Source organism: Canis lupus, chromosome 2 (assembly GCF_048164855.1).
Source record: "Canis lupus baileyi chromosome 2, mCanLup2.hap1, whole genome shotgun sequence".
NCBI lineage: Eukaryota > Metazoa > Chordata > Mammalia > Carnivora > Canidae > Canis > Canis lupus.
In genome coordinates this window covers 36,463,061-36,477,315 of record NC_132839.1, presented here as the reverse complement: position 1 = coordinate 36,477,315, position 14,255 = coordinate 36,463,061, and the positions used below count along the sequence as shown (strand labels likewise).

The following is a 14,255-nucleotide window of genomic DNA, read 5'->3' as shown; positions in this document are numbered from 1 at the left end:
CCACAAGACAGTATAGCACTGGCACAAAAACAGATACACAGATGAGTTGGATAGAATAGAGAACCCAGAAATGGACTCACAACTCTATGGTCAACTTATCTTTGATGAAGCAGAAAAGAATGAATATCCAATGGAAAAAGGACAGTGTCTTCAACAAATGGTGTTGGCGAAACTGGACAGCTACATGTAAAAGAATGAAACTGGACCACTGTCTTACACCATACACAAAAATAAACTCAAAATGGATGAAAGCCCTAAATGTGGGACAGGAATCCATCAAAATCCTGGAGGAGAACACAGGCAGCAATCCTCTTTGACCGAGACTACAGCAACTTTTTTCTAGGCTTATCTCCAAAGGCAAAGGAAACAAAAGCAAAAATGAGCTACTGGAACTTCATCAAGATAACAAGCTTTTGCACAACAAAGGAAATAGTCAACAAAACTAATACACAACCTATGGAGTGGGAGAAGATATTTGCAAATGACATATTTAATAAAGGGCTAGTATCCAAAAATTTATGAAGAACTTATCAAACTCAACACCCAAAAGACAACAAAATACAGTCAAGAAGTGACCAGAAGACATGAGCAGACATTTTTCCAAAGAGGACATACAAATGGCTAATAGATACATGAAAAAAATTGTTCAACATCAGTTCGTATCAGAGAACCATAACGCAAAACCACAATGAGATACCACCTCACACCATCAGAATGACTAAAATTAAGAACTCAGCAAACAACAGGTGTTGGCAAGGATGTGGAAAAAGGGGAACACTTACACTGTTGGCAGGAGTGCAACCTGGTGCAGCCCCTCTGGAAAACAGTATGGTGTTTCCTCAAAAAGTTAAAAATAAAACTACATATTACCCAGAAATTGTACTATAAGGTATTTATCCAAAAGATACAAAAATAGTAATCTGAAGGGGCACCTGCACCCCAAAGTTTATAGCAGCAATGTCCACAATAGCCAAACTATGGAAAGAGCCCAGATATCTATCAATAGATGAATGAATAAAGATATGGTGTATATATACACAATGGAATATTACTCAGCTATCAAAAAGAATGAAATCTTATCATTTGCAATGACATGGATGAAACTAGAGGGTATTATGCTAAATAAAATCAATCAGAGAAAGGCTATATGATATCACTTGTATGTGAAATTTAAGAAACAAAACAGGTGAACATAGACAAAGGAAGGAAAAATAAAATAAGATAAAAAACAGAGGGAGGCAAACCATAAGAGACTCTTAACTATAGGAAACAAACTGAGGGTTGCTGAAGGGAAGGGGGTGTGGGGGGAATGAAGTAATTATGTGATGGGCATTAAGGAGGGAACTTGATGGAACGAGCACTGGGTGTTATATGCAACTGATGAATTACTAAATTCTACCCAGGAAACTAATAATACACTGTTTGTTAACTAAATTGAATTTAAACAAAAACATTTTTTTAAGTGCAAAGAGAGGTCTTTGAAGAGGAAATGCTATACAATTAATTGCCTTGGATATTTCAGATATTTTCCTTCCTTTTCCCTCTGTTCAAAGAAATAGAAATAATGAGTCGTAAGAAAAATGTCTAAAGATACTTAAAAAGTCTAGCTCCTTGGCAAGAAGGGTCTCATGGTCCTAATAGCCTGGTATATGGAGCTATGGTGTATCCTAGTATCATATTTAGTGTTTAACTTGCATGACACCCAGCTATATCTTTCATTGTATCTAAAAGGACTTGAGAAGAGGAAGTATCCTGTGGTACTCAGAACATGCTATTAGGTAACATATTAATAACTTCATAAAACAGTGGCAACAGGGCACATTCTTTTTGCAAAGTGAAGGTTGTTTATTGCTTGTTATGATTTTGACAGGCAAGACCCAACAAAGGGACTGTAATACCTACAAGGTGACCTTTACAGAATGCCTGCGTAGACTTCAACGTTGGGGTGAACTCTATGCATGCATTCTTTCTTTCCGTTTTCTGGGTGAAACAGAGCCAAGCTTTCTCAGGTTTGTAGAGGCAGGGTGGGGGAACAAAGGACAAGGACAAAGAAGTTGAATGCTTGCCCTGTCATCTCCCCTCACTGCTATCCACACACACCTAAGATTCACAGGGCTCATACACACATTTTCACGTGGGGAAAGCCAAAGTCATGCATGTTGAAGAAAATCAATCATATTGCATTTTCTTACAAAATGAGATGAAAAAATAAATCTAAATACACTTTTCAAGTGTTACTCTTTAAACTTTTATATATGTTAAAGCTCTTTTCAATATATTCTACTTAGAACTTTTAAAAAATAAAGTTTCTTTTTTGGTACCTTTCATTTCCTGTGTTAGCCTTGGAAACATAAAATATATCTCACTAGAACTCTTCTGTGCAAATAATAAACATAAATAATATTAACATCTAAGTCATAAAAAAAAGAAAGAGAGAGAGAGAGAGGCCATTTCAAGGTATTCACTTCTACTGCCATCAGCTGCAGTCCCTGGAAGATGCTCCTAGAAGTAGTCAGTGGTCTGCCCACTTAAGCCACACAGATCTTGGTCTGGCTGAGGTGGGCTGGGGAGGAACTCGCTGTCCTGTTTGTCCATCTGTAAACTGTTTCGAGAGAACTGTAGGATACTTCCCAGCCCACTGACCAGTGAGAAGGAGGAAATCCAGTTGAGTGAGCTAAAATTGGGCAGGTTGAAAATGGATGACAAGGGGGCTGTCCTGCTGGTACTTGTGGGTTTCATCTTGGAGGCTCCAGAACACCCTTCCAGAATAGCCTCCCTTGGCACAGACCCTGGGGCCTGACCACTCAGTTCCTCTAGCAGAATGTCCTCCCTTAAGGGCATATTCATGTCCACCACATTGGGCTCCCCACTAGCCTCTGGGGAGCAGGCTGGTTGCTGCACATGCCAAGATGCTTGTGAGGTACAGTCCTGGGAGAGGGGTCCAGAGGTTTTGATGCTCCTCTGTTCTGATGATTCGGTCCTGGGTTCTCCTAGGAGGTGTCCCTGAGCAAAGGTCTCTTTTGGAGCAATTAGTTTCTTGGGAGACCTCTTGGCCAGCTGGCGCCCCAGTTGAAGTTGGGTGGGGAAAAGGTTCCCCTGCACAGCTTTGAAAAACAATCTGGAAAGAGCATATAAAAAACAGTCATCTATGGGTGGTGCCTTTGAGCTTTCTGAGACATTTACAGTACAGAAACAGGCCTGAGAAGGCTCTCAGAGATTGCTTAGGACTTGAAGGACACTGTCCTTGATACCCACCTGGGAAGCAGTGCAGCAACAGGTGCTATGAGACAAGTCAAATAAAACACGGGGTCGCCCAGTAATGTTTGCATAGTCCAATAAGGGTTGGATGGAGGATAACACGTTGCACAAGAAGCATTGTAAATCAAAGCCACAGTGAAAAATAAAAGGATACTGAAGCCACAAGCTATCCAGTTAAGCCAGGTCTAAGGGAGAAAGAGAATGGGTATTTATGTCAACAAAAATGCACTGGTCATCCATCAGTGGGTAGCTGTTCTAAGAGCTTCATGAAAACACAGTTCTATGGCATAGGCAGCCAGGAGGGCTTGACAAAGCCTTTGGCATATATGGACCAGCCTGGACACATCAGGGAGATGAAGTCAGGAGTATGATAAGTGCTACCCAGGTGAAGACACAAGTCAGGATGCAGCATGCAGTTCCCACACTAGGGGCTTGAGTACATGTGAAGGGCCCATGTGTTTATTTCCCTTCTCCATGGTGAAACTGGCTTTGCAGTCACCTGTCTGCTCAGAAATCCTCTAGATGTCATAGAGTCTTTCTGGGAATATGGGGTCCTCAGCACCAGGACCCCTTGGGATCATGCCCACAGCTCTTACCCAGGTCTTGGTTTCAATACCCAGGTGCAGAAGGAAGGTGAACAGTGCGATTGCCGTGATGGGAGTTCCCCAGGTAAACACATCTGTGTCTGAGTCATAATAGGCCTGAAAGACAGTAGAGTCCTGTATCTGTGGGTCACTGGATGAAGCTGGTGAGAAAGACTGTCAGGTGCCAACTTACCAGGTAAGGAATGAAAAAGCAAACCAGGCTCTGGAAGGCAGCATCAGCCATATTTAACCAGAACGTGCGTGGTCGATACTCCTAAGACACAAAACAAGCACAGAGATTAAAGGAAAGTGCACATCTCTTCAAATGATGTCTTCCAGTATCTACAAGGCCATCAATGTACAAGATAAGCACCCCAGGGCAACTTGCTAATTCAGGACTTTGGCAAGTGATGTGAAAAGCCCCTATACCAGTCTCAGTCCCAGAGGCTGGGTAAAAAACAAAAAAAACACTGCACAAGTGTCTGCAGAAGCTTCATCTATAGCTGAGTCAATCATTGAGAGGATCTGTCCACAAGACCAGCTACTCTAGTTCTAGGTCGACAGCAGACAGATAAAGTCAATTCCTAAATCCTATGAAGGAGCATTTTTAAAATGATTTATTTATCTATTTGTGAGAGAGCAGGGGGAGGGGCAGAAAAAGAGAATCTAAAGCAGACTCCCTGCTGAGTATGGAGCCCAACGTGGGGCTTAATCCCAAGACCCATGCTGATTATGACCTGAGCCGAAATCATGAGTCAGACCCTTAACTGACTGAGCCACCCAGGCACTGCTGATGGAGCATTTTCCTACAGTAGGCATAGCACCTCAAATTCTGGACATCCTGCTCCAATTTGAGGTCTTCCATACCTACTTTGTCAGGGTATGTGTTGCTGACCCCTTTGTTAGGGAGTCATTTGGAATGTTTCTTAAAAGTGAGTCTTTAAATTAAGATCATGTAAGTGTTTAATGTTAAAAAAGCTGTACACTGAAGGCAAAAATGACCTTGATATGGACTGATCAAGCCTTCATTTACTGGGTAACCAGATTTGTATTCGACTCTGAGGTCCTAAGCAGCTGGGCTGGTACTGGCCTGTAGGAAAAGTAGATTGGACTGAATGAACATTTACTGAGCACTTAAGAAAGTGCTGGCGAGGCCCCTCTTTCAGTCCCCTAGCTCCATAAGACACACTATTTGTGTTTTGTTCCCCGGCAGCCCCAGCCACTGGCTGAGTACAGGAATTTCTCCAGTGACAGGTAATAAGCAGAGGCCTTCCTCATCTGCCTGAACCTCAGTTGGCCGCACCCCACAGCCCCACCCCTGCTGCCTGACTCAGAGGGAACCCAATGTCAATGAAGGTAATCAGGGCAAGCCAACTCAAAAGTAAACAAATTCTAAATCAGACACTGTTATAAGAGATAGGGAGTTCCCTTCCCTCTGCAAATATACGGTAATTCCAACTAACAAAGAGAAGAATTTAGAGGGCTTACTGTAGGAATAGCTGGTAATTAGCATGTCAATCTATGCAGTGAATTGATGTAAACATGTATTTATATCTGTTTGTATTTACTTATTCTCTCAATGGGTTCCCTATGGGTTTATCTTCTGGTTAACTCCCATTCAAAAGAAACCACATTTTGAGGGGGTTTCTGGCCACTAAAGCCTCCTGGAAAAGTGCCCCTTCTACCGGCGGGGTGAAAAAACCTCATCGCTACAGGCCTGGGACCGTAGCCCGATCCGCCGTTACCAGAAGTCCACCGAGCTTCTGATCCGGAAGCTGCCTTTCCAGAGGTTGGTGAGGGAGATCGCCCAGGATTTCAAATTGGCGCGCTTCAGGAGGCCAGTGAAGCATACCTGGTGGGTTTATTTGAAGATACTAATCTGTGTGCCATTCACGCTGAGAGTGTCACCATCATGCCCAAAGACATCCAGTTGGCTCGCCGGATACGGGGAGAGAGAGCTTAAGTGAAGGCAGTTTTTATGGTGTTTTGTAGTAAATTCTGTAAAATACTTTGGTTTAATTTGTGACTTTTTTTGTAAGAAGTTGTTTATAATATGTTGCATTTGTACTTAAGTCATTCCATCTTTCACTCAGGATGAATGCGAAAAGTGACTGTTCACAGACCTCAGTGATGTGAGTGCTGTTGCTCAGGAGTGACAAGTTGCTAATATGCAGAAGGGATGGGTGATATTTCTTGCTTCTCATGATGCATGTTTCTGTATGTTAATGACTTGTTGGGTAGCTATTAAGGTACTAGAATTGATAAATGTGTACAGGGTCCTTTTGCAATAAAACTGGTTATGACTTGAAAAAAAAAATCCCTGCTCAGGAGGCAGTGATCCACATGATTCCACCTTTCAATCCAAGTGAACTTTCCTTGGGCTCCTGGAAACTGTTGGTGTAGAGACTTTTCACATCAGTATACTTTTTCTATTAATCTTGCCCCCCCCCCTTTTTTTTTTAGGTAAACTGATACACAAAAACCGCATACATTTAATGTATACATCTTGATTGGTTTGGACATAGCATATACCATGATCACTCTAACCAATAACCTCACTCTACTTAATACAAGCACAATCAAGTAGAGAGAATCCATTTTTTAGCTCCTTCTTGGTCATTTTCCAAAATTTTAACAATTTCTCTCAGGGTATCCATGTAAAGGGAAGTGTGGACACTTGCACTTTCTGTAAGGCGAATGTGGAGGGTGGGGGGACCAAGAAATAGGAGTTGGGAGCAGGAGGGGAGCCTCACCTCCATGTTCTGGCCACTCTTGTAGAGCTGTGGTGCAGTCAGCAGCACATCAGCTGGCACGTCCTTGTCCAGTACCCCAGTCACGAGCTGGGGAAGTGATGAGAAGAGCAGATTAAAGAAGATCAGATACCACTGGTCAATCATGGCAGATGCAGAGAAGCCACAGTAAAACTGGAACCAAAACAGGAGGCCCACGAACATCTGAAATCAAGAAAGGCAGAGTGGGGACAAGCAATTCTTAAATGTCTTTGTAGATTAGCATCCAAAGGAGGTAGAGGTTTTGTAGAATTTGTCTATAAGGACTAAATCTATAGGCAGAAATCTTCTCCAAAGACAGCCCTCCAAAGCTGCCCTCTCTCTTCCTCTTCATTCCCTTGAGCATGAAGGGGAGATGGGAATTCCCAAGGACAGCCCATGGAGAAGTGACACTGGCACCGGCTCACAAGAAATGCAGACTGGGTGGAATAGCATTTATTGAGCACTTATGAAAGTGCTGGCTAAGCCCTTCCTGACAGTCTCTTAACTTCACAGGACAAATTCTGTACCATGATCCCATGGCCAGTTGAGGAGATGAGGTCCAGCTGAGTATAGGAATTCCCCATAAAGGTCCAGCAAGATCTAGGGTTGCTCATACATCTTCTTCCCTAGTAGCTCTCCTCTGTGATCCTAAATGAAACCTACCTATTCTACATCCCAGATCTTACCTCTCTGTTTTGTTACATACTATTTCTGATAATTAACCATGGACAATTATTGACTCCCATGGCAGGGAGGACATATATAAGCACAGCAGCAAAGTCAATGATGATACCAACATTGTTGCCTTGACCAAGCCCAGGTATCTACTGGGTACTCTGCTTGCAGGTGAGGTATAGTATTATGACTGGTTCTTAAAGCTACCCCTGCTTTGCTAAACAGGAAAGTGAGCAGAAGAGAAGTTGAACAGCCTCTTCAGCTCAGTAGGAGGAGTTGGGTGGATCCCCTATTACTTGATCACTAAACATCAGTGGCTTACTGCATTTACATGGGGGCATGGGAATTTAGCAATGACAAAGCATTTACACTTATTAACTGTATACTTTGGCATAGATCATTTAACACCCTTCTGTCTCAGTGTCCTTATCCATGAAATGGGCATCCCAATGGTACTTAGCTCTGGGTTGTTGTGAGGATTCATGAACTTATGCATTTAAAGTAGTCATGAGGTCTCCTTGTACACTGTAGGTACTTATGATTTATTGTTTTTACAGAGGGTCGTAGAGCTACTTCCTCTGAGGTTCAAGCAGGGCCAGAGTGCTTATTCCATTCAGAAAAAGAACACTCATGCCCATGATGTTAAATGACTTGACTACGGTCATCGTAGGAGTAATAAACCTGACTTGCTCAAACCACTTGTTGTTTGGCCTGGAGGGCATGGACCCTCCCAAGGACAGGAGGGCAGGACACTCCCAGGTGGAAGAATATTCTCTGCTTGGGACCACAGGTAAATGGCCTGGGTTTTGGTTCTCACCTTGACTCAGTCACTTCTCTGAACTTTGGTTTTTGGACCTGAAATTGGCTTGGTCTGAAGATCAGAAAAAAAAAAATGACACATATGCTCCAAGTCTTGTTTCAATCTGACTTAATGCAACTTTTCCCTTCCACACTGAAAACTGACAAACTTGGGTTTTTCATTGACTTTCTTCCCTTGTCACTCCCACAGCTGACTTCTCTCACCCACCCCCACAGGCTCTGCATAATGAGTCATCAGTGAGCAACTGGAGTCAAGAGAAAGAGGAGGAGAAGTACTTAGATAATTGAGATTTTTTTTTTTCCTGTAGTACCAAAAAGCCTTCTTCCCAAACTACTGTTGCTATGGAAGCTTTTTTCTCTGTTCTTTTTTGGAAAGGAAGACCAACTTACTACTAAAACTAATGAATTCTCACTTTGGGGGGCAGGGTAATTGTCCTTGCACTTCTCAACTAGATTAAGTGCTTGTGAACAGAGACCCTGCATCTTATCTGGAATAAAGACAGACACCCCCTCTTCTCATGCCCTCCCTGAGGACAGATTCATCAAGGCAGGCAGCAGGCTGTGCCCATTCAGGTGGCTACTCTGCACTCATTTGCAACTGAAATGCTGAATTCCTCCCTCCTCCATTCCCTCCCAAGATGGTAAAATTTTCATGAGGAATTATGGAGAGAGGAGCTCAACTCTCATGTTTTGTTTTCAAATAAAGGAAATAAAACCCCTAGAGACCAAATAACTTGCTCAAGATTGCATAGAAATTAATGACAGAAACAGAGCTGGGGTCGCATCTGCCCTGCACCACTAATCTATACTCAGGCATCCATCTACTTCTTTGGTAACTGAGAACCTCTAGGTTTGCAACTATATGCATGGAGCCTCAGCTCTGGGGATGCAATGCCAGGAGACTGTGGGGAGTAATTGGCCAAAGGCCAAGGGTGGTGTGGCACAGACTTCCTTGGATAGACTCCCAGGCAGAACCTAATCAGAATTAATTTCCAGGACCCAACAGATCAAAATGCCATGATTGGTGCTGAGTTTCTGAGTATTCATTTGCTAGAAGACATTTTGAAAAATGGATGAGGGTTGGGATCCTTTGGCCCAGGGCACGATCCTGGAGACCCGGGATCGAATCCCACGTCGGGCTCCCGGTGCATGGAGCCTGCTTCTCCCTCTGCCTGTGTCTCTGCCTCTCTTTCTCTCTCTCTGTGTGTGACTATCGTAGATAAATAAAAAATTAAAAAAAAAAAAAAGAAAAATGGATGAGGGTGAAGGGGCAAGAGGTTTGGAAAAAATAGATAGGTCTAAATCTCCAGAACAAACAAGGACATGACCAAGAGGTGCACTGATGGCAGTTTAGAGTTAGCATGGAGAGTTTTTAATGGAATTAGAAAAAAAAAAAAAATATATATATATATATATACACATACACATATGTTTTAATTTATTGTATTTTGTTTATTTAGAAGAGTATAGGAAGATCTTGACACTGGAATTGTAGCATCCAATGTGGTAGATTTGTGGGACTACCCTGAAAGATCACTTACCCCAAGAGTTTTTTATCTCCTTATTTGTACATTCAGCCACAAGCTATTAGAGACAAGAGCAACAAGTAGCAACTAGCAACTTCTTAGCAGTCCATCACTTATCTAGAGGTAGAGCAGGGTTCTAAAATGGCCATGGAATCCATCCTGGAGGGCTATGGAGAAAGACACCTGTCTGCCAAGGACTTAGTAATAAAAGATCTAAAAGTTATACATTAGGATCTACATGAACTGGAATAGGGCCCAAGATTAGAGTTTCTGGAGACAGAATTGTAATCAGCCAGCCAGGCCTGCACATGAACTCACTGGAGGGTCAATTATAGACAAGCTGGCCAGAAGGTGACACATCTGCCTTGCCAGCACAGGAGAAAGTGGGGAAGGCCCTGCTGGTGGCCCTGTGTCTTGGGCCCTGCACCTGTGTCCTGACCAGGGGACTCACACACTTGGGCCAGTGTTGGTATTGCAATCATAACATGACCAAGTGTTCTCATTCACATTCTAGCACTGCCAATACACTTCTGCTTATCACTGGATTTCCTTGTCTGCTCTACAGAGAGCACGGATTAAAGGATTCTTATCTGTGGACACTTCACCAGTCTGCTCCTAGGAAACATTAACAGAGTGGTTAAGAGTGAGGAATCTGATGAACTGGGGTCAAATGCCTTGACTACTCACTAGCTGTGTGACCTTGAATGGACCACTGTAACTCATGATTCCCCCACTTCTTATTATAAAGCACTAAATGGACATTCTTGTTTGATCAGTCTGTTTCCACAACCTTCTCCCTTAGGGGTGCAACTAACCTTCATGTGTCTGGAAGTTAGACTTCTGAGCCTATCGGGTAGAAGGCCAGGCCAGGCTCAGGGTAAGTTCACAAAAGTCAAGGAGGATGGAACCAACAGGAAGCTCTGGGATGGTCAGATGACTACATTCAGGTGATGGTTTGACATAGCTCAGGCTTTTTGATTCAAAAACCTAGAAACCAGAAATGTCAAATACCTACTGTATTTTTGTAGAAGAAGTACAGCACCATATTGGCAAGTCGGGAATAGCACCAATGTCCGTGAACAATTAAGAGTCTCTCAAGGTATCGGAATCTTGGCACTGCGAAGTCGCTGGCCATCACTGCCTTGAAAGGGAAAGAAGTTCCTTTATCAGTGACAAGTTACGCCGTCTAAAATCTGTCATATCTCTCCCAAATACAAGACATGGAGAAATTCAGTTTCAAACACAATGTGCATGTGACAGGCCAAGGCTAACTTTACCTGTTTCCCTTATTATTTCCTTCAAATAAAAAAAAATCAATTTCAACAAGCACTCTAGTTCAGGGATATCATTTTACAGAATTCATTTAAGATTTCAAATATATGTAGCTGATTTTTAAAAGTTTTTGTGGGCAGCCCTGGTGGCGCAGCGGTTTAGCGCCGCCTGCAGCCCAGAGTGTGATCCTGGAGACCGGGGATTGAGTCCCGGGGATTGCATGGAGCCTGCTTCTCCCTCTGCCTGTGTCTCTGCCTCTCTCTCTCTCTCTGAATAAATAAATAAATAAAAATATTTAAAAGTTTTTGTTTTTTCATGCTTTCTTCAAGCAAAACAAAAACAAAAAAAAACAAAAACAAAAACCCAAAAAACAAAAAAACCCAAACCCAGAAATATACACAGTTTCCCTGCTATTCTCCACCCTCCTTATGTTTCATTCATATTAGGATCTCAACTCAAAGATGAGCCAAAGCTGCCCCTTTTCCTTTTGTATGAATCAGATACAAGCAGTTGGCCATCTTGTGAGATGTGTTTTGGGTACTTATCCTCAGGAGCCACAGGTGATAAGCAAAGCCATGGCTCTGCTGGCCTTCATATAACCCAGTCCTAGGAAGCTGCAAAAGGGCAACGGGTGTCTACTCCACCCAGAGGGAGTGGGGACAGCAGGTTTCCTCCATGGAAAGGGCAGATGACTGGGGGCAGAAGCATCCACTCACCTCACTAGTATCATGCTCTATACAATTAAACTAAGTGGACCAGACAAATGCCATCAAAATGACACCTTTTGTACCCAAAATAACTCAGAACCCACCATATAATGAATTTCTCTATTTGAAAAAAAAAGTCAAAGAAAATGTCAGGAAAAGACAGATTTCTGCTTATTTTTGGAGGATTGTTCTACACAAAAATATAAGTCTGCTTTTAAAATTCAACTGATTTCCCTCTAATCAAATAACTCCTTGAAAAGAGTTAGATCATGCTTGATGCAGTCGCTCTGGTGGAACAGAATAATGTCATTATACGTGACAGAAAAGTGTGAAGCCTTTGAATGGTCTTCTTCCTAAGCCAAAAGTTAAGGATTCAAGTTGAGTTGGGATGCACAGTATTCAAAGCAAATACTGTTTATATACCTCTTCCTGTCAATACTGGGGTTTGAAGGCTTTGTGTACTCCTTTCCAGCCTTCTGCCACTCCTTCCCACCTCCAAATTTAGGCCTAAACCCACTGTTTGTCTCTCCAATAAGGCAGTCTTCCAAAATGCTCCCAGCTAGATTAGATCTTCCTATGAAATACTCAACACCAAGACCAGTGTTTCTCTTTGATAGCATTTATTACAATTTTAACTATTTGTGTACATTTAAAATATGTACGCATCTTCCCAGCTTTTCTGGACATTCCATGAGAGCTAGGTTAGTAGATGTTGTTATCACCCTGCACCCTGACTTCCCAGTTGTGCTTGGCCCCATGGGATGCTCAATAAACACAGTGGACCAGATGACCCCACGAAGACCAAGCTTCATGGAGATGCAGGATCTCCTTTGCCTAACTGGGATAAGCTTCCCACCTTGGCTAAGCTGGGGAGCTCCAAACACCCTTACTCATTCTTGATGACTCTGCTCAGATTCCTAGTGTCTGTGTTATCACAGCATTCCACAAAGTCCATCTTCCAAAGGACTCACCTTTGCTTACTGGATTGACTAAAATGCAAATAGGGAAATATTCCCTGGGAACCTGAGCACTTGGAACAGGAAGGAAAGGTATCAGACCTTACCATCATCTTACATAATGTATCCTCAATAAAAAATATAGCTTTAAATAAATGCAGAACTATCCAACTACATCCTACCTAGAAGTTATACCCACACAAAGCTTCATCTTAGTATGTGCCCTATCATTTAGCTGTTCCCATCACTTTTCACATGGTTTGAAGTGTATATCTGCACTGGCCCTGCCTTGGGGGAGTGAGCAGTGAGGGTAACTCAGTCCCCTCCCCATCCACATATCTGGGAGTCTTTCATACAAAATATATTTACTCGGTGCATTTCTCTGCATATGCTATATACAGGCACTGCCTTGGTCAGCTCTTCACTATGGGAAACAGCTACAGTGGAGGTAATGATGAAAACATCAGAAATGAACCAATGACTTTGTTCACCTATTCACTCCCCATGCATACAGTGTTTAAAGGCCAGGATGAGTCCAACCCTGGGCTGCATTTTCAATTCTGTGGAAGAACTAAAACTACACGAATAATATTGCACAGTGACTCTCGTCAGATAAGGGCAAGAGGAGAGTAAGGTACATACTGAGGATGGGGCAAGAGGAACTACTGTGTTTCTAGCTTGGGACTTTCCAACTTACTGTTATTTTAATGTCAGGTAAGAAAATTAATGAGTTCTGCATCAGCCTTGGCACATGTAAAAGTTCCTGAACAACTATTGATTGCATCAATGATTAAATCAACCAATGACTAAATGGTGACCAACTCTGGATTTTTAGAAGGATTAGAAGGAAACTAGATACGTGTTCTCTAAACTCTCCACCAAGTTAAAAAAATATGATTCAAAGTTAATCAAATGTTGGAAATTGTTGTAATACTGCATCTAGAAGAAAGTTATTTTTAATGAACTCAGTTGTTCAACATCTAAATCACATGCTGAGGACCAACCTAGTGACAAATGAAAAAGGCAGAGATAAATTTTCATGTGAGTCAAGATGGCTACATTCCATTTTTATAGTGATACCAAGTTCCAACAGTCCTACAGCAGAGTCATTTTTTTACGTGGTATCCCTAATGTTCAGGAATAGTAAATCATGCCTTCTTCCAAGGATGAGCCATAAACAGCCGGAGAGAAGGTGATGACTCACCTTGCCTCACTCTGTGCCACTTATTTCACAAAAATCTGCTTACTGATGTAGGCAAAGCTATTTACTGCTTCATAAACATGAAGAACTAGCCATTATACCTTATCTTCTACTACTGGCTTAGCAGAAGGTGAGCATCATATTGTACTGAAGGCCAACCCTTTAGCTTTGTTGGAAAAAGCCATGGGAAGGTAAAACAGTAGGCCACTTGGTCATATAGGACAGCCGGGATCAGTCTTTACCTGCATGCCCTCCTGGCCCGAGATTCCCACACCCACATCTGCCACCTGGATCATGCTGACATCATTGGCTCCATCTCCTAGAAAAGCACAGATAGAAGAATCGTTTGAGTTGGGATGCACAGAATCAAAGGGCTTGATGGATCTTCATGGGGTCCCTACTGAGTGAGTCCTGTGAAAGGGTCGTGGGGATGAGTGAGGAAGAGGCAGCGCAGAGTCTGCCCTGGGAAAATTGAGTAAAGCAGTC

The 14,255-nt window shown here is 42.5% G+C and overlaps 1 protein-coding gene across 4 annotated transcripts in view; it reads right to left on the bottom strand.

Moving 5' to 3' along the window:
• Window positions 1-1,821: 1,821 nt before the first annotated feature.
• Window positions 1,822-14,255, bottom strand: part of ATP10A (ATPase phospholipid transporting 10A (putative)) — a 190,583-nt gene continuing 178,149 nt past the window's right edge. For 3 of the 4 annotated variants that reach the window (XM_072795451.1, XM_072795448.1, XM_072795449.1), the window contains 7 exons: window positions 14,012-14,088; window positions 10,649-10,774; window positions 6,596-6,796; window positions 4,036-4,116; window positions 3,855-3,959; window positions 3,256-3,443; window positions 1,822-3,118 (listed from right to left, as the gene is read on the bottom strand). In XM_072795451.1, coding sequence (XP_072651552.1) covers window positions 2,503-3,118; window positions 3,256-3,443; window positions 3,855-3,959; window positions 4,036-4,116; window positions 6,596-6,796; window positions 10,649-10,774; window positions 14,012-14,088 — 1,394 coding nt within the window. In that variant the 3' untranslated portion in view covers window positions 1,822-2,502. The remainder of the gene's footprint in view (window positions 3,119-3,255; window positions 3,444-3,854; window positions 3,960-4,035; window positions 4,117-6,595; window positions 6,797-10,648; window positions 10,775-14,011; window positions 14,089-14,255) is intronic. The other variant, XM_072795450.1, reaches the window with a different exon arrangement.